The 27,740-nt window shown below is 41.5% G+C and overlaps 2 protein-coding genes across 2 annotated transcripts; one reads left to right on the top strand and one right to left on the bottom strand.

Annotated features, from left to right (window-relative positions):
• aldh1l2 (aldehyde dehydrogenase 1 family, member L2) lies at nt 1-26,901 on the top strand. The gene is made up of 23 exons (XM_080051180.1): nt 1-218; nt 1,947-2,091; nt 3,873-4,107; nt 6,895-7,060; nt 8,149-8,250; nt 9,124-9,213; nt 9,987-10,121; nt 10,308-10,433; nt 11,086-11,177; nt 12,076-12,223; nt 13,112-13,231; nt 14,097-14,224; nt 15,270-15,420; nt 18,092-18,162; nt 18,341-18,446; nt 19,281-19,368; nt 20,059-20,152; nt 20,252-20,351; nt 20,954-21,052; nt 21,666-21,831; nt 22,863-22,968; nt 23,321-23,520; nt 24,410-26,901. The coding sequence occupies exons 1-23, from the start codon at nt 171-173 to the stop codon at nt 24,463-24,465; spliced, it is 2,772 nt and encodes a 923-aa protein (XP_079907306.1). The 5' UTR covers nt 1-170; the 3' UTR covers nt 24,466-26,901.
• Nucleotides 16,099-17,417, bottom strand: LOC307268518 (uncharacterized protein). Its single transcript, XM_080051181.1, has 2 exons — nt 16,912-17,417; nt 16,099-16,687 (listed from the first exon to the last, which is right to left on the bottom strand). The coding sequence occupies exons 1-2, from the start codon at nt 17,413-17,415 to the stop codon at nt 16,400-16,402; spliced, it is 792 nt and encodes a 263-aa protein (XP_079907307.1). The 5' UTR covers nt 17,416-17,417; the 3' UTR covers nt 16,099-16,399.
• Nucleotides 26,902-27,740: the final 839 nt, after the last annotated feature.

Below are 27,740 nucleotides of genomic sequence, written 5' to 3'. Positions count from 1 at the left end.
TGCGAGCCCCATAGCAACGGTCGGCCACTCCTCTGTCCAGTCACACTCACTGACAAGTCACACGCACACAGGCAGGTGTGTATGTGTGGCCGGCGGCAGAACGATTTGGATTCATTCATTAATTTTATTTTTTAATTCCTTTATAGCCTTATATACAAAGCACCGCCATCATGTTGTGGACAGCGTGTCAGGTCTTAAGGAAATTCTCCACCTCTTCCGTGAGTAACGTTGCTTTTTGCCGCCACAGAATGAATGCATAGGCTAGTGGATTTAATAGCTAACATTTGTTGCATTGATACATAAAAGATAAACATAGCCTACTGCTAAAGACTGAGCGTGAGACCTATGCCAGGTGGTAATGACAGGACGAGTAGCCTACTGATCCGGATCAGTGAGTCATATTAGTTCATGTCCAGGTCTTCATCGATAGCCCTCCTATAACGTTATGCATGTACAACAAACGTGGTGAATTCTGGTGTGAATTCGTGCATGTGTTTATGCCACGTTCGTTACCCCGCCTCCCCTCCTCTCTCTCCCGCTGCATGCTCTGACTGAACCGGCCTTTTTACTGTACAATATGTGTAGGAGTTGCATCAGCCTGGGACTGGGAGATACACACTGTACACGGCCGGCGGCTTATGTTGACCACCCTGCAGGGCTGCGAAACAGAAATGCACTGTATAAAATGGACAGTTCTTCTCATTCGGTTGTCGTTATTGGCACGTTGTAGGCTGCCAGTTAACAGCCCAAGAAGACACTGCGCCCCAATGCACTTGACCATGTGTGCGCGAGGGAAACCTGAAACCCTCACACATGTGCTGTCAGAAAGTTCATGGCCATGTTCCTCAGAGCTCGCTCTAGCCAGAGAGAAGTCATTAATTATGGGGCCACTGGGAGAGGGCATGGGGCCCCCTCTACCCCACCCCCAGACCCTTTTTAAGGATTTTAAAACACTTACACAGGCCTTATGACTATGAAAAAATATCATCATAATCATAAGATTAGAATATTTTGCAACAATTGATCGTTTGCTATTTGCTGATTTCAAACTTGTTCAATGGAATATTATTCATAACTTGGTTTGGGACTGTTGCTAAAACAACACAATATGTGTAATCTGGACATTGTGTGTAGGTGAGACCAATCGGTTAAAGGTGGAGTCAGCCATTCTGGAGAAGGCTTTTTAGTCAAAATCAGTGAATATCTCCTCACAATCTGCTCCCTGTACAGACTGAAATGTGCCCAGTGTCAATATACAGCCTAGGCACTGTAAACGGGTATGTAAACAAAGGGGATTGAATCGACCCACAGTAGCTAGCAACATGCTAGTTTAGTTTACAGGGCCTAGGTTGTGTATCAACACTAGATTATTGTTTTTTTCTAGCACACACAGTATAGAAAGGTAGCAGATCGTGAGGAGATATGCACCTTTAATCAAGAAACAACATGCCTTGCGTTCCAAATCACATACTCTTTCTTTTTACTACACTACATACTAAAGTACAGAAGAGTTTTACGGCCACAGGAGAGAAAAAAAATCAGATAAAGAAGTTTTATTTTCATTATGTCGAGAAATGTCAAGAATAAAGACGAATACTCCAAAATGCTATTAGAGTTAGTGGGGCATTTATGTATTTTCAGCATACTACAATTGACGTGCATGTACTGGGACATCCTAAATCTTTTTCTGGCATACTAAATAGTAGGGAAGTATGGGGATTGGAACGCAGGGTCTGTTGCGTAACATCTGTGGGAACAAGAGGTCAAGAAAGAGTGTTGAGAAAGCTCTTCTACTAAAGCTCTGTGTACACATGGAGATGTGTATCAGGTTCAGAGAATTCCAGCGTACTGCACATGAATATTTTGATTTATTTTGACAGTTTTTTTTTTGCAGATTTACTTACACTACACTTGTGTATTTTGTTTCTCTTTGCTCTCTTTTCCAGCCTTACTACCAGAATAAGCTGAAGTTAGCCATCATTGGCCAGAGCCAGTTTGGCCAGGAGGTGTACAGCAACCTGAGGAAGCAGGGTCACAAGGTGGTGGGTGTGTTCACAGTCCCTGACAAGGATGGCAAGGCCGACCCCCTGGGTGAGTTCATTGATTCCCTGCTCTTTGCACAGTGAATGTGTAATGTATGTGGGTGTGTGTGTACACAAGGGCTGCACCTTTTTTCACTTACTGTAAATGTCAGTCACCATTTTTTCTCCTCTAGTATTAATATCACTTATACACCTTTTTTAATGTATTTTAATTGAAGTATTTCACTTTTTTTCTCTAATTTTTTATAATTTTATAATTTTCTTTCTCTTTTATTTTTTTGCATAAAATATATTTATTTATATTCTATATATATAAAAGAAAAGTGAAGGATGCTGTAAAAGCCGGAAGGTTGATTGTGGTTTAATTTTCACTGTGATATGTTTGGATGAGATTGATCAATAATGTTTTGAGAATAAATACACTTTATCTATCAAGAACAAATCTCATCATCACAATCATTTTATTCCAACTTTTTTGGGACGACAGTGTAGGCTATAATATATGTACACAAAATAAAAGAGAAAAAAAAAATTAATAAAAAAATTAAAAAAGGTCTAGATTGTTATAGGATGAATAGTGCAGCCCTAGTGTACAGCAGATGGTCTGAGCATTGTCTGGCCCTGGTGAACCCCCTTGCTGTGTGGCTGAGGTAGAAGTGTGTTGTTGACTCTACACTGCTCCATGCACAAAGACAGGCCTTTAGCCCTGCGTTAGCCCTGCGTTAGCCGCGGGATAGTGGCTCCATTGTGTGTTTGTGTGAGCAACAGAGGCCCAGAGATGCAGCAGCTCTGATGGGAAAAAAGTCTTTAGTATGATGCAATCCTTCCAGGAAACATCATCATAGTCATGTTCAGCTATGGGCTTTCCACTTGCCTCTACACCTCTGTCTGTCATCACACAACATCCTGTATTTTTGCTGTTTATTCTTTGGGCAGTGTGAGATAATCAATCTTTCTTGACAGTGTGTGTGTGTGTACTGTATTTTGGCTGGTTCAACAGGTGCAACTGGCTTTAAGCTCAACTTGACTAATGTTGAAGTGTTGGGGGCTGCCCACATTGTACTACTTGTGTCTTTTGTGATCATATTCCCTTGTTTATTGGTTGTGTCACAAGACAAAGGTCAATGGAAAACTGATTTAAAAAGCATTGTGTTAGTAAGCTCCAGTGTTGAGAAGTGAATGTGAGGTAACAGTGTGGGAGCGTGGATATACATGGTGGAAACTGTAACATGCATTTGGTAATTCCTTGTTGCGGTTTAGAAGTAGTAAACTCTTCTGGCCCTTGACTGATTCATTACTTTTCACTTAGAGAACCAATTCCCAGGCAGGTGGGGGCATATAGGGGACAGGTAGAGAATGTCAATGCACAAGTTTGGGTAGTGGGAAAGGAATGCTGGAGGGAGGAACAGAGAGGCAGAATGGGGACAGTATGCATGTCGGCCGATATGTCTGTACTGTTTGTGCGGACTGAAAAAAAAATCCAGAGGAAATACACAGCCTAGGCTCTGTAAATTGCCATGTAAACAAAAGGGGCCACTGTAGCTAGCTAACAACATGCCTGTTTACAGAGCCTAGACAGAACGCACACACACATCACGGACAATCATGAATCATGAGGGGATATTATCTGAATTTGACAGAAAGTGATTTTGACAACTAGTAGTCTCCAGAATCGCTGACTCACACTTTTAAACGGTCACCAACCATGAAACAGCTTAGAAAATAAATCAAAATAAATCATAGTAGGTACTACAATATGATTACTTCATTCTCCCACGCTTAATGTCTGCTTCCTGTACTCAATCACTAAAGGGTCTTCTTTGCTTTCAGCGGTGGCGGCGGAGAAGGACGGTACGCCGGTGTTTAAGTTCCCGCGGTGGCGTGTCAAAGGGAAGCCCATCCCAGAGGTGGTGGACGCCTACAAGGCCGTGGGCGCCGAGCTCAACGTCATGCCCTTCTGCTCCCAGTTCATCCCCATGAACGTCATAGACAACCCCAGGCACGGCTCCATCATATACCACCCCTCTATCCTGCCCCTGCACAGAGGAGCCTCTGCCATCAACTGGTGAGCGACCGGGGCGTGTGTGTATGTTTATGTGTTTGTAAATGGTAAATGGACTCCACTTATATAGCGCTTTTCCCTGGTTTTTCACAGACTCAAAGCGCTTTACATTGTTTTGTACACATTCACCCAATCACACACACATTCATACACCGATAGCAGGGTGCAAGCTAACTATCGGGAGCAATTCGGGGTTCAATGTGTGTGTGTGTGTGTGTGTGTGTGTGTGTGTGTGTGTGTGTGTGTGTGTGTGTGTGTGTGTGTGTGTGTGTGTGTGTGTGTGTGTGTGTGTGTGCGCTCCACTGTTGGTGCTGGGTAGGAAGCACAGGTCACATTCTGTTCACTACCTTAGAATACAAAGCACGTTTAAAAAAAAAAAAATTATTGAGTGTGTATTATTTCAGAAACATTGACACAATGGCTTAACTTTATGATACATTATTTGCAAAACAGTAGATGGCAGTTAAATGATTTTTGTTGAGGCAAGTTTATTTATATAGTACAATGCAGACACAAGGCCATTCAAAGTGCTTTAAAGGGGCAGAAAAATACATTTAGAAAAAAAAATAAGTCATAAGAAATGTACCCACTGTAAAACTGTGTTGCACAGAAAATTCAACCTCAACCATGCCACATCTTCACAGTTACTTGTTTTGGTGGTTAGGGGTTAAAGGGTTTAAGCTCCTAAGAAGCTATATTATGGTACAAGGTAACTGTGACCTGACAATATGTAAGGTTCCTAGCTACCTTTGACCTTTGACATCCAATGTCTAATCAGTTCATCCTTGAATTAGAGTGGACAATTGTACCTCAAAGTGACATTCATACTGTATGTACGGATGGATGGACGGACGGACAGACAACCGGAAAACTTAATGCTTGCAGCCATTGGCTATCGCCGTAGGGGAGGCATGATAAACACAGGAGGGACAGCCTGAGTCTGCAAAATGTAACATCCTCTCTCAGGTTAAAGGCTAATGCACTGCTGTAACCTTGTGCTTTTGGTTGACGGCCCACATGGGTTCACAGTAGTAAAACAACAGTGACGTCAACATCACTGTGAGTCCACCTACAAAACTGCATGGTTGTCCTCACAGTAATGACAGATAATACGTTACACTCAAACAAGCTAGGGATTATCGTGTGTGTGTGTGTGTGTGTGTGTGTGTGTGTGTGTGTGTGTGTGTGTGTGTGTGTGTGTGTGTGTGTGTGGGAACAGATGGGGGCCGACCAACAGAAACTACACACACTGACACTTTATGAATTAACTGACAACTGCAGGGGACACACTGCCAAGGGACCTGTACCAGAGACTTTCAGCTGTAGCAGTCCATCAGGGGAGTGTATCACACGCTTTGCTATATATATATATAATATAGCTAATTTATGTTAGCCTATGTATGGCATGCCATGTGGTCATTGTGGCAAATTAACATAATTAATAGATATTTCTCTGAATATCTATTACACAACACAGTCTTAGGTTTACGTTACACAAGCTAGCTTCTTCACCAAAGGTTTTTATCCTGTACCGGAAGAACTGAAAGGCTAAACGTAGAAAATAGTTCACTGGCCTCAAGTCCACTATGTGAGGCGAACATGGGTCTGCTACTATCTGTGAGACAAGCAGGAGTTTGGAACCAGCTCAGTTTGACCAAAGCCTCCTAGCTAGCTGCTTTTCTTATCTCTCCTCTGGCTAGCTCGTAGCTCTCCACCCTTATTATCTCACTCCTACTGTTATCACTGTGTGTGAAGAGCTTCCGTTTGTTGTAACTGTAATTACACAACTTGTGCTTTAATCTCCTCAAAGACATTGACTTGAACATTTGAACTCTTGCTACTTATCTCAATGTCACCATTTAGGCTCATTTTCCCCTCCTATTATAAATATGGATCTGGGTCTGTTAGTTACATGTTAATGAAGCTAGTGCCAGGAGTGTATGTATATTGATTATATGGGGTAACAGCTAGCTTAGCTTAGCTCTATCCAGAGTTTAAAAATACTAAGAAACGCCAAGAAATAGGTATTACCGATAGCCTATAGCACCAAATAACAAATTAGATTAAATATATTAATTGGTGAGCTTTATAGTCATTGATAGTACATTTTTTCAAATTGCCTACCATTGCATTTTTTTTTTTTTTAGATTATTTTTTGGCATTTTCAAGCTTTATTAGACAGTACAGAGTTGAAATGGGGAGACAGAGAGAGAGGGGGGATGACCTGCAGTAAAGGTCCACGGGTCGGATTTGAAGCCGCGACCACTGCAACGAAGGCCGGAGCCAATATGGTACGCGCTCTAGCCACCGGAGCGCCCTACCATTGCATTTTCTGACCAATTGCATTTGTTATGCATTGAGTTAGAGAACATATGTTGAATTTGTGTTTAGAGTAGCCCCTGATAAAAAACTGAATTGTGCTGTTGATATCATTTGTTAAACGGTATATCGTTATACGTTATACCACCTGGACAGGTCACTTGGCTAACGCTTACTCTGTAAGACTGAGTAGTAGGAGAAGTATCCTGAGTCTAATCTACATATCACCATTTATATATTTATTTTTAAACCATTTTTGTCATTCGGATTTAGACATTTAAACGCTGACAATAGAATCCTTGAATCTTGAGTCTTCCTCATCAGATCATAATTACAGCACCTTTTATCTTTTTCTCTATCTGATTTGGCTCCTTTTGCTCAGGGTTTATGGTCTCCTTTATACCCTCTACCTGCACTTAAACTACCTCTGGTGTGGCACCTATCCAAATATATCCTTTTGTTTGTCACCAGGACCCTGATAGAAGGTGATAAGAAGGCTGGCTTCTCTGTGTTCTGGGCTGACGATGGGCTGGACACTGGACCCATCCTGCTGCAGAGGGAGTGTGCCGTGGAGCCCAACGACACCGTGGACTCACTCTACAACCGCTTCCTCTACCCCGAGGGCATCAAGGCCATGGTAAAAACCACCTGGGATTTCAGATTCTCCTGTTAAAGGTTCAGTAAGCGGAATGGTCAGTTTAGCTAACTTCCTGTCAGTGACCGCGGTTAGCAGTCCCCTCCCTCGTCCCTACGTCATCCACATTAATGCACTGCGGTCTACAAGCAGCGACTAATCTAGCGTCATCTCAGATCCATAAGTGTGATGAAACATGATAAAAACCAATCAAAACAGACATTAGGAAGGATTTTTACCTGCTCCGCCATTGTAGGCGCATACACATTCACCCATCTGTCCTTGCTTTAAATGTTTCAAAAGGAGTGAAAGAATAACTTATGTTAGACTCACCCCTCCTCCCTACGTTATTCATCTATAATGAGTAATCAGCTTCCCTATTGATTTTAATCTATACTTTACTTAATATTGCTTTTATCTTTAACCCTAGTCATTACTTATATGTTAATCCTTATCAAAATATACTTTTGTTAATGAAAATAAAATGTATTACTAATTTCTTCATACTCTTTCCCATTATGCCCAGTTCCCGCTCTACTTATATTGTCAACATTGTATGAACATAATCTTCACAAACACACACACCACGTACAGTTGCTACGCTCACACTCAGTGCGGTTACATGCAGACTCATAATCGGGTAAATAAACGTATAAGACCTCAACAGGACTTAAATGCATGTAAACACCTTTATCCGATCTACTTTGCACACAAATCGGCACATTTACGGACAAGCGAAGTCGGATAAGAACACTTAGATAACTCGTTCATAGTCGGCATTCTACCTGCATGTATACAGGATCGCATATCTCATATCGGAGTTTGCGTTCTGCGCTTGCTCGAGAGTTCCCTGTCGGGGATTTCACAAGGAAGTGGAAGGAAACGACGTAATAAATAGTAGTGTTGTTGCCGGAAAGGAACCTGACGTGGCTATATAACCACTTGTTGAAAGGGCTACAGCGCCACCTAGCATAGCGGAGTCAGCCATGCTCTGGAAGTGACGGAGCGGTCCATTCGAGTGGCAAGTTTGGTATATCCCTTAATCCTATCTGGTTGTCCCATGGAAAGGCACTGACTGTCTCCCTGTGCAGGTGGATTCGGTGCAGCTCATTGCAGATGGAAAGGCCCCTCGTGTTCCCCAGACTGAAGAAGGAGCCAGCTATGAAGGCATTCAGAAGAAATCCAACGCCAAGGTGAGGCATCTTCTCACTCCACACAGCAGCAGCCAGGGCCGTAGAGTGGCTCCTGCATTTTTGAAGTTTTTGTAGAGACACTCTTTGTGAAAACCAGAAGTGCTGGATTTCAGTTTGTATTATTATTCCTTCGTGCACAGTGTTAAGGAGTAGCTTAAGCAAGGAGTCGGAGATTCTGGAGAACGCATGTTGTTAAATCACTTTGTCAAAATCAGTGAATATCTCCTCACGATCCTCCTACCTGTCCGTGTGTGCACTGGAGAAAAAAAAAGCCAGTGACGAGATATTCACTGATTCTGAAGAAAAAGTGATTTTGACAACAAGAATTCTCAAGAATCGCTGACTCCACCTTTAAAAAGTTAAAGTCTTCTATGACCGATAGTAACAGTATCTAAAGAAAACGTTGTGGTGAAGCCCAAGATTATGACGTATTGTGCAACCTTTTAAAGTTGTGTCTAAAAGGCTTTTAAACAATCTTTTTGCAGCTTCTATAGGTGCAAACACACCACCTGCATTGAGGGAAAAGCATGGACACGTAACTGTCCTGCTCCACATGTTGTTCAGGGCCAAATGATTTCAGATTATGTGACCAGGCTGCTGTTACTCTTACTAGAAGGAAAAAGACAGAGGTGGGGCCGGTGATAGCCGCCATCCGATTGGTCAGTCAGCGCCACGTTGCTGGCAGTTTTCCTGTGTGTGCTATTCATAGTGCAGGAGGGGGGGGGGGGTTATTTTTCCAGCATTGCTTTCCATGTGTGGCTTCGAAGCGAGTGGCAAGCCAGCTGTTGGGCTTCCCTCTGAATTCCCGGAAAACTGAACCCCAGCCAGCCAAAGTTGACCCCATTGGTGTGTGTGTGTGTCTGTATTACTCAGGTCAGCCTGGCCCAACCAGCTGAGGCCATCCACAACTGGATCCGCGGCCATGACAAAGTCCCTGGTGCCTGGACTCTCATCGACGGTCAGGTGGGTTTTCCAGGAACGCCCACACACACGCACACACACACACACACACACACGCACACACACATGGATGGCTGATATAGGGGACTGATATTTTTGGCATGACAGATATTTAGTACCTCGGTTAGTCAGGGTTGGGTGAAATGTGAGCGTACGCATGTTGCAGTTTCACAACATGCTATCACTAACCAAGGCATATAGGATATTTTGTCTATTTTTACTTTTGCCAATAATAAATTATTCCGACATTCCAGAGAATCGGCATTTGAATATTATTTGTAATCCTTTTTTCTTTTCTTTTTTTTACACTTTTATGTCTTAATTGAGATAGAGAAAAAGTAAAAAAAAAAAGAAATAAATAAAAAAATCACAGATAACAAAGAGGAAAAAAGACAAGTGTGAAGTGTTGAACAACTAGACCCAGGCTAGCTGTGTCCCACTGTTTCCAATCTGTGTGCTAGGCTAACTGTCTCGTGTTCTTATGTTCATATTAAGTGTACAGACGGAAGAGAGTGGAGCCGACTCTCAACTGTCCTACTGTATAATAGCCAGCAAAAAGGTTTAAGCCCCAATCATGAGAACCTCAGAGCAGAAAGGCAGAAAATATGGACAGGTCCGCATACAATGCAAAGAGGAACTGCTTACTGCATGTATAACAATAAAACAAATTAGCTTTCTGGACCTCACACTCCAACTACCACTGCAGGTTAATTAAAGTTTAAGAGACACATTCAAAAATATCAGTTTGTAACTCTCCTCTGTGTGTTTGTCCTCAGTCCGTGACCCTGTATGGCTCCTCCATGTTGGGGGGGTCTGTTCCGGCCGGTCAGCCCCTGGATCTAGAGGGGGCAGCCCAGCCCGGCCTGGTCACCAAGAACGGCCTGGTGCTGTATGGAACTGATGGCAAAGCAGTGAGTGCCTGTTACAGTCTGTTGTACTACAAAACAAATATATGTTCAGAGCAAACAAATGTAGTAACAGGGCAAAGAGTGTGGCAATGCTCAAGCCTCCGTTGGAACAGCTGGATCCAGATTAAGGATGTGTTGGGGGGCCTTGTTCCCATAGCTACAGTAAGACTCTCTGTGATTGGCCCACAGCTCCTGGTGAAGAACCTGCAGTTTGAAGATGGGAAGATGATCCCAGCAGCTAAATACTTCTCCTCAGGGGAAAGCTCCAGTGTGGAGCTGTCCGATGAAGAGAGGAAGCTGGCAGAGGAGATCAGGGCAAGTACACTATCAGTGGATTCTTTTTTTTTTACTTAAAGGTGAACTATGCAGTTTCAGGGGAGGGTGTTTTGTTTTACATTTGCAGAGCCTGCAGTTACTTTATAAAACATATTTTCTCTACATGTAATTCTTAGTATTGAATAATTCTATCAACATCTTTCAAAACTAAATTATTTAGAGGCACCTTGAACAAAAACGGTTAGTAAACAACCACTTCCTGTGACAAAAGTTTGTTATGAGACTATACCTAACAACATGTTCACTTCTCTGATACATCCAAATTACACAGTGCACCTGTTTAATACACTGTGTTATTTGGTACATTCCCTGCGTTCCAATTCACATACTCTTTCTTTTTACTACACTACATACATACTAAAGTACAGGAGAATTTTACATGAGAAAAAAAAAAAAATCAGATAAGGAAGTTTTTTTTCATTATGTCAAGAATAAAGACGAATACTATGGAAGTTAGTGGGGCATTCATGTATTTCCAGCATACTACAATTGACATGCATGTATTGGGACATCCTAAACCTTTTTCTGGCATACTAAATAGTAGGGAACTATGGGGATTGGAACGCAGGGATTGTGTTGGTAAGAAAGACAGTTTTGATATATTTTTTTTTTTTTTTTTTTTTTTTTTTAGAATATCTGGAAGGGCATCCTCAGCAACGTCCCCACCATTGAAGACACCACGGACTTCTTCAAGTCTGGAGCGGCCTCCATGGATGTGGTCAGGTGAGGGAGGAGGCAGGAAGGACTTACAAGTTATCTTAGCACACACACACACACACACACACACACACAAGCAAAGGAAGTGCACACACTACATGACTGTCTGAGGTTTTGGATGGCTGATGTAGGGGACTGATATTTCAACAGGGTTTCATTTTGCACATCATTTCAAATCTGAATACCAAGTCTGAATTAGGCCAACAAACAACGTCAACCATCTTTATTTGTATCTTCTGACACACTGATACATATTTGTATTTAACAGTAGTGCAATAGTAAGAAGGCAACCATTTACTCAAGTAAGTTCAATACAAACAATATTAAAGCTAGCTATCTTCTGAACCAAACCAACCAAAAAGCTCCATAATAGACACCCAGACTCTAAATCTAACTTTGACTCTATGAATTATTACAAATTAGGGCTGTCAAAGGATTAACATTTTTTAATCTAATCAATCACAGGGTAGCTGTGGATTAATCATGATAAATCACCATTAATCGCCAATCGAAATATGCCCCTAAAAATTCTCATTTTCTTTGTAGTTTATTGTTAAAGCAACGGAAAGATGAATGGCAGAAGGTGGATATATACATTTAACATTTGTGCCAGGAAGCAGAAGTTATGTTGATGTCCCGTATTAATCACACACACCTCTGAAAGCTGCAGACGTTTGTGTCCTCCCGTGCTCTGAACAAAGCAGACAACGTTGTTTCCGACAGCAACTGCCGCCTGCGACACACACACACACACACACACACACACACACACACACACACACACACACACAATGAATCACCCTGCGTTAATGCTAGTGTAGCTACTGTGCGAGTGCTTCCATAACTTTTCAAACGTAAGATGAGAAGAGTGTGTAAGCCCTGCCGTGGTCTGGTGTGTGTGCAGGCTGGTGGAGGAGGTCAAGCAGAAGTGTCCCGGGCTGCAGCTGCAGACAGAGGACGTGTACATGGCCACCACCTTCCAGGACTTCATCCAGATGTTCACCCGCAGGCTGAGGGGGGAGGACCAGGAGGAGGAGCTGATCATAGACTATGTGAGCATATTGAAGCGATATTGCAGCGATAGGTGGTTCTAAAACGGGCTAAATGCTTATGCACGCCACATATTTCAGTTTTTTATTTATAAAAAAAATTGAAAGCCATGTTTAATTTTCCTTCCACTTCACAATTATGTGCCACTTTGTGTTGGTCTATCACATGAAATCCCAATAAAATAAATGTACGTGTGTGGTTGTTACGTGACAAAATGTGGAAAAGTTCAACGGGTATGAATACTTTTTCAAGCCACTGTACTTGACTTGTCTCAGTCAAGTCTTACAGTATGCTTAGTTGTCTCTAAAGGTCACATAATAATGCTCAATTTCAGCTTCAAAGTTGTCATTTTGGTAACTACCAGAAACCGTTTTCATGGCGTGTAGTGTCCAAAAAAAACCTTTGTATTTCTCAAAGTGCCATTGCTGAATCTCCTGTTTTCAGCCTCTGTCTCTCTTTAAGCCCCGCCTTCCAAAAAATCCCAGTCTGCTCTGATTGGCCCTGATTCTAACTGTTGGTTTGAATGTAACTGTCAGTTAGATTCAGGGGGATCTGGGGATGTGTTGATCACAGCTAGAGGTAGTGCTAAGTTAGGTTGGTAATGAGGGGGCGTGGCTTATCATCTTATGACGTCATAAGGGGAAATAAATCTGACTGCGGCTTTTGAACACAGGTGTTCAGACAGGTGGAGAGAGAGAGAGAGGGTTGTTTTATTCTCATACTTTGGGAGTCTCTAGACACACAGAGGGCTTTAACTTCCAAATCAGATTTTAAGATTGTAGATTTATTTTTGATATTTCATCATCACTCATTATATGTACAACGGTAGGCGTTTTGTGATGGGTTGATCTTTGATTGTTGTATTTCCCTCTGGATGTCTCTGTACCTAGGCAATCAGAGAAGCAAACAACATGACGTTGAAAATGCCATACCAGTGTTTCATCAACGGCCAGTTTGAGGACGCAGAGAACGGCAAGAGCTACGACACCATCAACCCTACTGATGGATCGGTGAGTCACATGAACATATCCACTATAGACACGGGCCGGTATGATATTCTGACCGTATGATAACCTTAAGCTAAAATACCACGGAATCACAGTATTGAGATTACAGCTGTCAAATATGTTATTTTGAAATGTCTGGGTATAAAAAAATCGATTTCTTTTTCAGGCTGAACACAATCTTAAAAAACATATAGAATATTCCGAACATTAATACTTGTATGATAAAATAATACAATAAATACTTGAATAAAAGCAGTCCGATTAGTGAGCAGCCCAACAAGGTTTTTAACATGCTGACTTTCTACACATTTCTCTCCTAGTGGTTATGATGCTGGAATATTCGGAACAATAATAAACTTGTATGTTAAAGGTTCAGTAAGCGGAATGGTCAGTTTAGCTAACTTCCTGTCAGTGACTGCAGTTAGCAGTCCCCTCCCTCGTCCCCACATTAATGCACTGCGGTCTTCAAGCAGCGAGTTATCTAGCTTCATCTCAGATCCGTAAGTGTGATAAAGCATGATAAAAACCATCAAAACACACATTGGGAAGCATTTTTACCTGCTCCGCCATTGCAGGCGCATACACATTCACCCATCTGTCGCTCTGCACGTGCACCGGCAGTGAGACGGGTGTTGGTTTGTAGCGTTCTCTCTTCTGATTGGTTAGCAGTAGTCGGATCCCCGAAAAGTGTATTTGCCGATTACATGCAGAGCGGGTGACTGAGAGATCGGCTTTATGAAACGCGCACACTATATAAGTGATCACTGTATGAATAAAGAGCGATTTAACACTTATATTAACATAAATAAATCGCTTACTTCACCTTTAACATCCTGTATTGATCATTTGACTGTGTGTGTTTGACCAGGTGATCTGCAAGGTGTCCTATGCCTCAGTGGGGGATGTGGACCGCGCGGTGGCAGCTGCCAAAGAAGCTTTTGAGAACGGGCCCTGGGGCAGGATGAACCCCAGAGACAGAGGAACTATGCTCTTCAAGTGAGTAGCCCCACCCAGAGGACCACAGTGGAATCACATGATCAGAAGAAGAAAGAAAACACTCCACGTGCTGACGATGAAAAACAATATTACAGTATATCTTACAATAACTTTTTACATTATTTTTGACTGCAAAGGGGAGAGTTAATTCAATTTCAGTTGGACTTCAAAAGGTTACCTGCCAATGTCCCCAAACTACAAATGTTTTCCTGTCCTCACTCTTAAGTTACTGCTATCTAGGGATGGGAATCTCTTGGCACCTCACGACTTGATTCCGATTCAGAGGTCAACGATTCGATTCTAAACCGATTATCGATGTAACAATTTTTTTATGTACATTTCCATGCGTGATTTTCAAAAATATATATACATCTGAGTTTGCTACTCAGAGTTTGCTAATCACTTCCTACTTTTGTGATGATCATTAAAGACAATCAACAGATGAACTACCTTCTCTAATATTTTATTAGAGAAAAAGCTTTTCTTGTAATAAATATGACTTTCTATGAACAGTGCAATTATCAATGCAGCTTGCATTCCAACACAATATGGAAGTATATAAAAACTTAACCGATTCATTTTTATTTATTTATTTTGTATTCCGATTATTAACTTATCTGAATCGAGAATCGAATCGTTCTAGAGAGAATCGCGATGCATCGGAGAATCAATTATTTTTCCCACCCTACTGCTATCAGTTGACAAGTCTGTTTAGATAGTTAATGCCATGGATTGTCAATTAAAAACACAGCCTAGGGGAGACTTTCAGGTGTAGTGCAATCAAAAACTCTTAACTATACATTTAAATATCAAAGACTAGACTTGTTGAGTTGGGCTGTTGAGTTTCTGCTCGGTTCTAATTTTGCTCATATAATATTCACATCATGTTTGTAACTGTGGCCAACATTCAAGATTAAACCAAACTTCAAGTTCCTAGCCAAGAGAACGATTGCACTTCAAAATTCCTTTTAAAGCTGAAGTATTATGTATTGCATTGTATGAAACACAGCCTCATTCCCTGTCCCCTCCTCCTCTCTCTCTCCAGGCTAGCAGACCTGATGGAGCAGCACCAGGAGGAGCTGGCCACCATAGAGTCCATGGACTCAGGAGCTGTGTACACCCTGGCCCTCAAGACACACGTGGGCATGTCCATCCAGACCTTCAGGTACTTTGCCGGCTGGTGTGACAAGATCCAGGTAGGTTAAACACTCGGCTCAGACTGACACACGTACTGCAGTGTTCTAAAGGTGGTGTTTACATTGGAAACGGTAACGAAGCATCCGTATTTTAGCGGATGCAGCCTATCATTCACATAACAGCAAACGCAGGCTTGAAAACGTACACTTTTGGTCTCTGGTACCGCTGACGTCACGCCTCATTCAACAGTATATAGGCCTACAAGCACATGAAATATTAGTCGATTCATCGGGAGGTTTGACATTTAATCGGCCATTTTTTAAATGTAATAATCTAATGTTTAATAGGAAAGTCACTGTTAATACTTGAAGTACATTTTTCCTGATCATACTTAGTTTCACTAGGGTAACATTTTAGTCATTTGTACTTGATACTTTTGTAATTAGTCTTATTAATTATTAATAGTTGACTTGTTGGTTTTTAATTTGAGGTGGTTTATGAAGGCAGTTGGACTATTTTTGTCGATCAGTTTATTGTTGCAGGTGCAATTAATGCTCAGCAGTTTATTAAACACCTGGCATATCAGTGGTTCAGTTACATCTGTGTGGAGGGTGAAATAAAATGTAACAACTTTTTCCAAATGTATTTTTATTGAAAATAACTTTTTAACAAGATGCATATGCTGCAGCATCAGTCTAATGTATATCTATCTATCTATCTAGATATCAAACAAACACTTTGAAAACTGCAACAGTTACACTTTTAGGACAGTGAATATTCAAAATATCACATTACATCACATCACATCACAGTGGTAGGTTCATTTATAAAAGTGTCAGTGCACCAACAAATGGCGTTTACATTCACTGGTCAGAGTGGTCTCTACAGTCTTTTACAGGTTTCAAAATATCCTCATCTTGCAGGAGTGTGCATCTGTAAGGAGACTCACGGTGTGGGGGGGATTAGTGTGAGTGGGTGCGGGTGTGAACGGGTCAAGTGGTTGTTCCTAAGGTGTGCACAGCCTGGGAGGAGGTCCTCTCACATGGGTGTGTCATCATCACCATGACAAAAGGCAGCGGGGAGGGGTTGTGGCTGGGACATAAATTGCCTCAGTAGAGCAAAGCCATCGTTGATGGTACTGAAGGTGGTGGCATAGCTGTCCTGTAGCCTGTTGAAGCTGTCCTGTATCCTGTTGAAACTCTCAGTGTTGTTTCTCTCAGACTCCTTAAAAAGCTCCAGCATACTCCTCCTCAAGTAGAGGTCCTCTAGCATGGCTGGATCCATCTTTCTCTTACGCCTGTCCCTTCTGTGGCTGTGGAGCTTTGCCTTGAAAGAAGAACAGTCAAAACATGTTCATTAAATAATTAACCACACCTCCACACCTTTAACATGGGAAAACTAATGATCCCAAAAAATATGATGAACTTTAAGGTTTATAGCAGTCATATTGCACGGAGTTGTATGAGACATGCACGAGGGCACCAGCGTTAGCATAGGCCTACAGTAAATACCTAAAATACGTGGTGCTAAACAGTAATGAACAAACTTACTTGAAGCAAATGTCTTCGCGTCCTCACAGCATCAGGCGAGTGTGTGCTCGATGGAGAAACCATAGAGGAGTCAGATATGGTGCTGGAATCCGATGTGTTTTCAGAGCTGACCTGTAGATCAGATGATTCAATGCCGGACTTTATGCCACGCGTTGCAGGCGACTCACCCCACAAATCCTCGCACAGCGCGAAAACAATTGAAACGACACGGCCGTTAACACTCCATGTACCAGAGTCCACTGCCTGGATGTATTCCCCGTAGATGGCCTTTAGCTTCGAGGTTAGCTGGAGTTTGGAAATTGTCCCTTTGTCGTGTGGGAACTCCTTCTCTCCTGCCATTTCGCTCGACGGATACTGCGACAAAAAGGCCTCCAAAATGTCCGAATATTTAGACTTGCAAGATTCCCACTCGGTGTTTTCTTGCCATTTCGTTGTCTTGTAGTCCAGGGTCACTCTCAAAAGCAACTCCGCTTCGTCGTCGGTCCAAACAAAACAGTTCGCCATGTTTGTTGTTGTCGTAGAGCTGAGAAACCTTCATGCCCAGGCGCGCGCTTTTGTGCTCGGGGTCACCGGATCTTACAGTCGACACCGGATGCACCGGAAATGTTATCTACTACTAGGGTGCACCGCCACTTACTGGCCTGGCATGCGTACTACACAAGCCCCAACCACAGCGAATTCTACCAGCATCCAATGCAGAAGTGACAAACAATGCAGTTAACCTAGTGGCCACTAGGGTCATGTTTCAAAACAGATCAATTTCTCATTGACTCCCGTGCTAGATAGGCCTTTTCACAGCATTATTAAACCTATTTAAAGCAGCTACGAGTAACATATATCTTTTAAACAGCCTCATGTTTCCTCTGATAATCATAAATCACCTTTAACAGCAAACGAGACCATCAGTGCAAAGATTATATAGTTTTTATTACTGCATTTGGTCTGGTCGCACACCCAGTCCGATTTTCGGTTTGCGCATGCAGGCTCTATGGTCACATATTCGTATTGGTCGCAGATTTCAGTGTAGCGCAGCAACACAATTTGAGAAGCCTAGCCCTCCAGGAACTTGTTTGAGGGAAAAGTGAAAACATAAAAGGAAAACCTTTCCATGTTCAGTGTAAACACCACCTAACGGGTCAACCCTATATATGTTATATATTATGTATTATGTTGGTTGCAGGGCAAGACGATCCCCATCAACCAAGCCAGGCCCAATCGTAATCTGACCTACACCAAGAAAGAACCTCTGGGGTAAAAACTTTGGATGTTATGGATACTGTCATTGAACTGTATTGATTTGTGATTCTTGTCCATGCAAAATTATTAGTTTTTTATTCCCCAATATCTCTGTTCGCCCGCTGTATCTATATATCCTGTGCTTTCCCATTGAGTAAAGCAGAGGTGTGTGTGTGTATGTTTTCTGTCGCAGTGTGTGTGCCATAATCATCCCATGGAACTATCCTCTCATGATGTTGGCGTGGAAAAGCGCCGCCTGCCTCGCAGCCGGAAACACACTGGTTCTTAAACCCGCGCAGGTGAGTGCACCAAACACACACACACACACACACACACACACACACACACACACACACACACACACACACACTCACACACACACACACACACTCCCTTTGAAGGTGGAGTCAGCAATTCTCGTAACCTGGAAATCCAGACCTATCGCTGGCAATTTAAATTTGCTGCGCCTGTTGGTCTGGACACTCTCCATTGAAGCTCATTAAATATGTCAGAAAATTCTGAGCTACGTTTCAATTGGTTCTATCTGATATGGGCGGGCATATCAGATAGAAAAATAATACGTCACCTTGTTCATTGCTCTGATTGGTTGTAGTGCTATCCAATTGCGTGCAGTGGTATTTGAATTTCAAGCTTAGGTGCCGCCCCTTGAGTTGGGAAGGTCTTTTGATCGTGGCCAGACCCTCTATCGTTCTAGATATGGGTCTGGATGTTAATACACAGCCTAGGCTCTGTAAACTGGTATGTAAATAAAGGGGCCCACCATAGCTAGCAACACGCCCGTTAACAAAGCCCAGGATGTGTATTAAGACCATCGTTTGGTTTCAGCACACACACTGAAAGGACAGGTAACAGAACCTGAGGAGATATTCACGGATTTTGACGAAAAGATCATTTGACAACACACAAACACTGACTCCATCTTTAAATAAAGATCTCAGCTGTCTAACTATTGTGATACCTTCTGCCACAACTGGTAAAACAGTTTAATCCCTTCAGAAATTTCATACATCAAATTGAACTGCGAAATACAGCCAACAGTTGGTCTTGTGTTATCCTTTACATCCGAGTGTCAAAGTAGTTTGTGTCTCATACATTTTGTCCAACATTTACAGGTCACTCCGTTGACGGCGCTGAAGTTTGCTGAGCTGACAGTGAAAGCTGGCATCCCTAAAGGAGTCATTAACATTGTGCCAGGCTCAGGTAAATGAACACCATACAGGAAATACAACAAAACTCATTTACAACAACTCATAGTATTTACTACAACATAAAGCCCACTTTCCTTTTCTAGCAGTTACATCAGTTAAAGTATAGATCAACACCAGCCTTTGCACTGTGTTCTCTTTCTCTGACACATACAGTATTGTCGACTGTATACGTATGGGTTGTTGGAGACAGAAAAGAAAGTGTTTAAGCACTATTAGATCATTCAGCCAACTCCCAACATGGCTTCTTCTGACACCTTGTTCACCTAGCCTGGTGAACCCAGCCTGATCTCTGAGCTTCACATTCCTTTCTCTCTTCAATCTCCATGGGGCGGAGCCCGGTCAAAAGATGTCTGGGCCAATTAGAGCCCGCGTTCTGACCTAACGCTGGTCCCTTATAGTGGAAGGCAGCTCCTGATTGGTTCATGTAGTCATCATTCTAGCCTCCTGAGACCAGCCATATCTCACAAGCTTATTCTTCGATCCATGTTGATGTGAACAACTATTTGAACCAATCAGGGGATGCCCGCCACTAACAGACAGGGCCAGGCTCCTCCCCACGGAGATGGAAAAAGGCCAGACTGATCTGTATAGAAACCAATGTGAAGCTGGAGAGATCAGGCTATTGATCACCTGCTTTGGAAGCTTCCTCATCCCCCCTCCTCCTCTTCCCTGTCTCCTCCAGGGGGCATGGTGGGACAGCGTCTGTCTGACCACCCAGACGTCCGCAAGCTGGGCTTCACTGGCTCCACACCCATCGGTAAACAGATCATGAAGAGGTAGGACCCAGCACCACTCACTGCTCATTGGTTGACCTAAATGTCAAGTGAAAATTGAGCACCCCCCCCCCAACACACTCTCTCTCTCCTCTGTTGCAGCTGTGCAGTCAGTAACCTGAAGAAGGTTTCTCTGGAGCTGGGCGGCAAGTCCCCCCTGATCATCTTCAGTGACTGTGACATGGACAAGGCTGTTCGCATGGTGAGGCACAGGGAAGGAGCCGGTATACTTGAATGAATAGATAGAAGATTTCCCCACCAACAAGGTTTTATTAATTAAGTACAAGACAAGGCCACAGCAGCAACCAATCCTTCAACTGTGCTTGCATTTTTGAAGAGAAAATGGACATAGGTCACTCATTGCTACTTAGCTTAGCTCAAATACTGCTATTCAATAGATAACATTAGCCTGCTGTCCCCTGACAGTCAGAAGATAAACTTTACAACATCACCAAACGTTCCTGCATGCTTGTATGGAGTTGTTTATTAACCACGTTTACAAGGAATTATCATCTTATGTCTGCTTACAACTACATCAGTGCATTATGAGCCTCTTATTAAAGGTTAATATACTGCTTATATATGCTCAAAGTAAAGTGTTGTATTGTAGTATTGTAAGTATTGTAAAAGAAATTCCTTTCACAATCTCTGCCCTTAACTGTGTGTGTGCGTGTGTGTGTGTGTGTGTGTGTGTGTGTGTGTGTGTGTGTGTGTGTGTGTGTGTGTGTGTGTGTGTGTGTGCGTGCGTGCGTGCGTGCGTGCGTGTGTGTGCGTGTGCGTGTGTGTGTATCTGCTGCTCCACAGGGCATGAGCTCTGTGTATTTCAACAAAGGGGAGAACTGCATCGCTGCCGGCCGCCTGTTTGTGGAGGAGTCCATTCACGATGAATACATCAGCCGAGTGGTGAGTGAGAGTCACGTGATGTGTACACCTAAAGGGCTTACTTCCGGCACTGAGATATCCTAACTTTTAAGTCCCTAGTATCAGTCAAACTGCAAAAAAAAAACACTACATTAGCAATAATATATATATATAGGCCTATATATATTTTTTTTTTCTTTTTTTCTTTCCATAAACGATTTTTATTGAAATGTTTTGAATTTTTAAACAAACAAATCATAATAACAACCCTACCCACCTCACACACCCCACACAATCCTTGGAAAAACATTAACTTTTTATTTTTTTTAATTAAAATTCAAAAAGAAACATAGTAAAAAATTAAAAATAAATTGTTAGATTTAGCAAATACACACATTATTAACAATTGGGGAGTGAACTTAGCAATAATATTTTCATAAAGGGATATGAGGTACTTATGCATAGTTAGTGTGTAAGGAGTTTGGGGGAGACGTCGCACTGACGCACTCTCTAACTATGCCTAAGTTCCTCATACAAACCCACTTTACATTTTTGAACTAACCCTTTAATTAATAGTGTCAATATGAGTCAAATAGATGACAATATAAAGCCTGAAACATGTTCTATTCCTCTCCTATATCGTTTTCCGTCTTAGGTGGAGGAGATCAAGAAGATGAAGATTGGAGACCCCCTGGACCGCTCCACAGACCATGGCCCTCAGAACCACAAAGCCCACATGGACAAGCTGCTGGAGTACTGTGAGCTGGGCGTGAAGGAGGGGGCCACGCTGGTGTGTGGAGGCAGACAGGTGGACAGGCCAGGTAGGATTAACACACACACACACACACTGAAGGAAACTGACTCTAATAATAATAATAATAATAATAATAATAATAATATATTTCATTTAAAGGCACCTTTCACGACTCTCAAGGACACTGCACAATCAGAAAAATATACAGTACAATCAATTGAATTAAAAACAGTTCAAATAAAGTAGGCAATTTTCAAAAGTTTGGATAAATTCCATTTACTTGCCATTTTTGTAGAAATAACAAATAAACATTAGCTTAATTCAATGATATGAATTATAGGGTATGCAATAGGTCTAACTTTTTTTAAAAAAGGATTAGAGCGCCCTCTCCTGTCCGATCACAAGGGAAACTACTTCAAATGGTCTTATACGACTGTGACACTGCAGCCTACGAGCAGGTAATTTCAATTTAAAAAAATTAGGTTTTCCCCCCTCTCTCCCGAACGATTATTTTAATTTCAAATAAAAAAAAGAGATAAGCCCTAGTCCGGTCACATTGACACTCAGAACACAGGACACAGTGATGGAGAACAGGAGATCATATGGTTCCTCGTTTAAAGGTTCGGTAAGCGGAATGGTCAGTTTAGCTAACTTCCTGTCAGTGACCGCAGTTAGCAGTCCCCTCCCTCGTCCCCACGTCACCACATTAATGCACTGCGGTCTTCAAGCAGCGAGTTATCTAGCATCATCTCAGATCCATAAGTGTGATAAAACATGATAAAAACCATCAAAACAGACATTGGGAATGATTTTTACCTGCTCTGCCATTGTAGGCGCATACACATTCACTAATATGTCGCTCTGGCGTGCACCGGCCGGGAGACGGGTGCCGGTTTGTAGCGTTCTCTCTTCTGATTGGTTATTAGTAGTGGGATCCCCGAAAAGTTTATTTGCCGATTGCATGCAGAGCGAGTGACTGAGAGATCGGCTTTATGAAACGCGCACACTAAATAAGTGATCACTGTATGAATAAAGAGCGATTTAACACTTATATTAACATAAATAAATCGCTTACTTCACCTTTAATTTTTCCTCCAGGTTTCTTCATGGAGCCGACTCTGTTCACCGATGTGGAGGACCACATGTTCATCGCCATAGAGGAGTCCTTCGGCCCCGTCATGGTGGTCTCCAAGTTCAAAGATGGGTGAGTGGTCGCTCAGAAAGTATATCTGGCTGCAGGTACCATAAACAGTCACACACATTATGTTACAATATATCAAGAATTCCTGCTAGTTTCTTTCTTTCTATTACATTTTTTCTTTCTGTTTTATTATCATACAGTATACTGTTTATTAAATATTTTTATTTTTATTTTTTTGTGCTTGTTCGTTTGTTCCGAAGTTTGTCACGTAGTGTCATGACCCCCAACCAAAGGTGTTTTTGTCACGTCTCTCACTGTTTTGTCATGGCGATAAAACATTTTTAAAAAGTATTTGGCTGCAGAGCTGTGGTGTGGTCATCATAGCTAACTGTCCTATTCTCCCCCTAACACCCAGTGATGTAGACGGCGTGCTGCGTAGAGCTAACGACACAGAGTACGGTCTGGCCTCGGGAGTGTTCACACGGGACATCAACAAGGCCATGTACGTGAGCGAGCGCCTGGAGGCCGGCACCGTGTTCGTCAACACCTACAACAAGACAGACGTGGCCGCGCCGTTCGGAGGCTTCAAGCAGTCCGGCTTTGGCAAAGACCTCGGTAAGTACACATGTGACTAGTGGAGACCAGCCCTGCGTTCCAATCCCCATACTTCCCTACTTTTTAGTATGCCAGAAAGAGATTTAGGATGTCCCAATACATGCACGTCAATTGTAGTATGCTTAAAATACATAAAAACCTCACTAACTCCAATAGCATTTTGGAGTATTCGTCTTTATTCTTGACATTTCTCGACATAATGAAAAATAAATCTTCCTTATCTGATTTTTTTTCTCTCCCGTGGCCCTAAAACTCTTCTGTACTTTAGGATGTAGTGTAGTAAGAAGGAAAAGTATGTGATTTGGAACGCAGGGGCAGGTTAGAAAACTGTGTTAGTGGTGGATTGTGTTTCCTACTTTAATTGAGCGCCTGTTCAGTCGTTGAGGTGTCGATTGAGATAACGTGGATTATATATCCGCTGACAATACACATTAAGATCTCTTGTTGATTCTTCTGTGGCTCTGACCATGTCAGCACAGGATAACAGGATCTCTGGATTCACTCTGTAGCTGACATGTTGCTTTATCAAAAATAGTTCTAACTCTTTGACTTCAAGGTAGAATCGAATAGCGAACCATTAACTAGATTAATTTATCTTCTTTCTTTTCCAATTGACTGGTGAAACACGTTATGGTTACATTTATATTGTAAATAAATGATTACATTTGACAATAGGGCCTTAGTGTGGTACTTTTAATTTTTAAGATACAAATTAAAAAATGCAATGAGTTATGATGGCATTAAACCAAAGATCCTTGACTAGACTAGACTAGGCTAAAATGGCAGAGCCGTCTGTGCTTGTCATCCGTAATGGAAACATATACAGTATACTAGGGTAAACATTTGAAAGTGGATTGATGTTGTTTTGTTTCTTGGTTGTGGTCCACAGGAGAAGACGCTCTCCTGGAATACCTCAAGACCAAAGCAGTGACTATAGAGTACTGAGGCGCACACTCTACTAACAGACTCTGACCCTCCTCTGAACTGGAAGGCTTCAGCCAGAAATCCAGCTTCACCTAGCATTGCTTCTGGACAGTGTGTGTGTGTATGTGAGAGAGTGTGTGGTGCGTGCGTGTGTATGTGTGTGTGTGTGTGTACTGTACGGTAAGAGGAGAGCGTTGTTGTCATCTTAACCACAGTTTGGACAACGTGCCTGTCTTTCCCTGGGCTTCCCGCGTGAAAATGGAATGACAAGGGACACGTGTAGTTTAAGCCCTGAAGTATAACTACACAAAATCTCTGTGATGGGGCCCGAGCCCGGTCTGACAAGGTTTTTTTTTAATGTCCATGAAAGTGTGTTTTATGTTAAAACACACACACACACCTTCGTCAACCTGAAACCTGTTTTCCCATTATAATCAATGATGCCAATCAATCCTGTTCAAAATGAGAAAAATTATCTAAAGCCACGCCTCTCTCATTCTCCATTCCTTTAATACCTCTCTTACTCGTCGGCAGCTTCTGGGTCTCAGTGTATGTGAATGTGATTTTTGAAGCGTGCGTTCGGGTTGAGTTTTAGAGTAGCCAATAGCCTGAATTTGAGAGCTGCACCCTGGTTAGCAAAAAAAATCAAATTATAAATATATATATATAGCCTATATAATAGGCAAGGCAAGGCAAGTTTATTTATATAGCACAATTCAAACACAAGGCCATTCAAAGTGCTTTAATATATATAATATAATATAATAATATATTGAGTGACTGGATAGTAATAATTTAGCAACGTTATGATGGGAGAACAGGTTACATGTCAAAAAGTTAGATATGTGCTGCCAACCTTAATCCTCATAAAGTATTATTCACTAGTTTTAAAAAAATACTTTCAACTAGGGATGTATCTAATTTTAGGCAACCGGGAAAAATAGTTTCAACAAAAAGCACTTTTGGTTTTTTGGCTAAATAACTGAAAAGACTTATTCTTTACCTAACTGATTAATTTATTTCTTTGTTTGTATAGTATCTGCTGGAATGTTTAAACGTTCAGTGTTGTAAAAAAGCACATTTAGACTATTCCATTTATGCAGTGGAGGAAAAATGTGGCAAAATACAGTTAAAAAATTGCGCAAAAAACACACGTTCGTTATTCGACCTTCAGATCAATATTAAATAATTTTCAGTTTGGTGAAGAATTTTTTATTTTGGTGCATCCCTACTAGTCCACCTTTTTATTAAATAGAACCCTAACACCGGGGCAGAAAATCAGTGTTTCAATGCCCTCTGCTCAAACGTTTCTCGTCTGTTTCATAATAAGAAGTTACACCACTAGAAGGTAAGCAACAGTGGGATTTTCAGGGCCTGTTGCTTTTTTTAAGACAATATGTTGTTACATTATTATTATTATTATTTCAAAGGTCAGGAATAAGCTTCACACTCTCACAAACAAAGCAAAGCAGAGAAAGAAGGTATTGATTTTTGTTTTTTAAAGTCTTAATGAGGAGCGACCTCACCACAGCCAAATGCAAGGTTGTAGAGAACCACACTTTTAGAATGAATGAGTTTAATACACTATACACATCATCTTTCAGAGATGTGACACTTGGTTACCACAGCTAACCCATTGAGGGGGAAAATTTGGTCGTTTATATGTTTATTGATTATCTGAATTATTTACTGATGTTTTTTGGCACGCAGCTTTGTCATTCAAATATTTGCGATTGAGCTGCTTCCCAGCATAACAGCCACAGGTTATGTCCTGAGGAAATCAAAAATGAAAATGAGGTTGTCAGATCATCTCTACTCCAACACAGCAAGCACTTCCCGCACACAGCTTAGCCATTACCACCTGACGACGTTGTCACTTTAACAAAAACATAGCAAAAGAACTGAAGTAAATGAACTGTCTTAAGGCATGTTTCACATTGCTACCATGAATGGTTCTAGTCAGAATTGAAGGTCTTTGACATGAATGCAAAAGGGTATTTTCTTAAAAGGCATATCTACACAGATGCATTTACAGTGTTTAGAACCCTAACAGTATTTAATTGTCCCCATGTCAATACTATGGTATGTTTTTTTTTTTTTGCAGCTGCCTGATCCTGCTTACAACCCTTTAGTCATTCACTCTTCTTTTTGTCAAATTAGACTTTTTGTAAATATTTTTTAACAAAAAAAAAAAGGGAAAAAGGACAATTTGATATATTTTTGTCAGACGGGAAGAGTATGATGCTACGACACTATATGACATTCAGTAAGGACACGCCAGCTACATGTGTTGACGCAATCTCTAATGTGAAGAAGTCAAGTGGAATTAGTTTTTCTATGTGTCTCACATTGTCAGTAAAGGCAGCAAGGGCTAAGAAGTGTTACTCCATCTTTGTGGAAAAAAGGTGAGAGCTGTCCCCCTCAATAAACAGTATGTCTTCAGCCAGTTATGTCATACCATGGGAAATAAAATGATTTGAATTTTACTGCACGTTTCCTTTTACTGTGTAAATATACCTGTCAAACAACATGCAACTGAAATGACATATAACTTCCCAACAACAATACTAATGTGACTCTCTCCTACACAGCAGCACCACAGATTTTAGAATCATATGGACACGTGATGAAGTGAAATATGCTCTTGAGAATTGCACATTACTGTGGCCTCCATTTCTTATTTAAATTAATCAAAGTACTCAAATGGACTACAGCAAAAATGTATTGTTCCTTTGCATTAAATGCTTTTGCCATTACTTAATATTAACCATAGCATAGGGCTCTGCACTTGCAATGGGCAAGAGCCTTAACCTCTATATGTCAAAATGTGGTGACTTTAACCTGACAATACTGAGCGTCTGATGGTAAGGAAGTCTGGCAGTATAATTATAAAATACTTTTCTTCAATCACAGCCCTCCATTATAACCTTTTCAAACTAAAAAGAAAATGAATTACAAATCAAGCCTTCCAAAGAATATGAATACATTGCATTTGTGGAATTATTTTCTTAATCTAATAATAATGTTCCTGAACAACTTGACTTGATGACTTGAGTTGAATAAACCAAACTCAATCCGTCTTGCATTTAGTCAACACTTGCATGGTATACGTTCTGAACTAGTTCCATACCTGAAGAACAAATGTATCTAAACATTCTGACTTTCTACTGAATCCAAGCTCAGAGACAGGTTTTTATAAAACTTAAAACTGCTGATCATTTATTTATTGATGTTCAAACAACATGTAAACTTTATGTCAACGATTTTTTTTCTTCTGCAATGCATTGAATAATTTG

The sequence above is a fragment of the Ammodytes marinus genome (assembly GCF_949987685.1).
Source record: "Ammodytes marinus genome assembly, chromosome: 22".
NCBI lineage: Eukaryota > Metazoa > Chordata > Actinopteri > Uranoscopiformes > Ammodytidae > Ammodytes > Ammodytes marinus.
Note: the sequence above shows the minus strand (reverse complement) of the source record. Positions and strands in the feature narration are given on the sequence as shown.

What these genes read in the sequence shown, in the direction of transcription:
- aldh1l2 (XM_080051180.1), top strand. Translation starts at nt 171, where the DNA reads ATGTTGTGGACAGCGTGTCAGGTCTTAAGGAAATTCTCCACCTCTTCC. An exon ending in TAACATTGTGCCAGGCTCAG is followed by an intron (nt 19,369 to 20,058) that starts GTAAATGAACAC and finishes TGTCTCCTCCAG; the next exon opens with GGGGCATGGTGGGACAGCGT. An exon ending in TGGACAAGGCTGTTCGCATG is followed by an intron (nt 20,352 to 20,953) that starts GTGAGGCACAGG and finishes GCTGCTCCACAG; the next exon opens with GGCATGAGCTCTGTGTATTT.
- LOC307268518 (XM_080051181.1), bottom strand. Translation starts at nt 17,415, where the DNA reads ATGGCGAACTGTTTTGTTTGGACCGACGACGAAGCGGAGTTGCTTTTG. An exon ending in CGCGAAGACATTTGCTTCAA is followed by an intron (nt 16,688 to 16,911) that starts GTAAGTTTGTTC and finishes TCTTCTTTCAAG; the next exon opens with GCAAAGCTCCACAGCCACAG.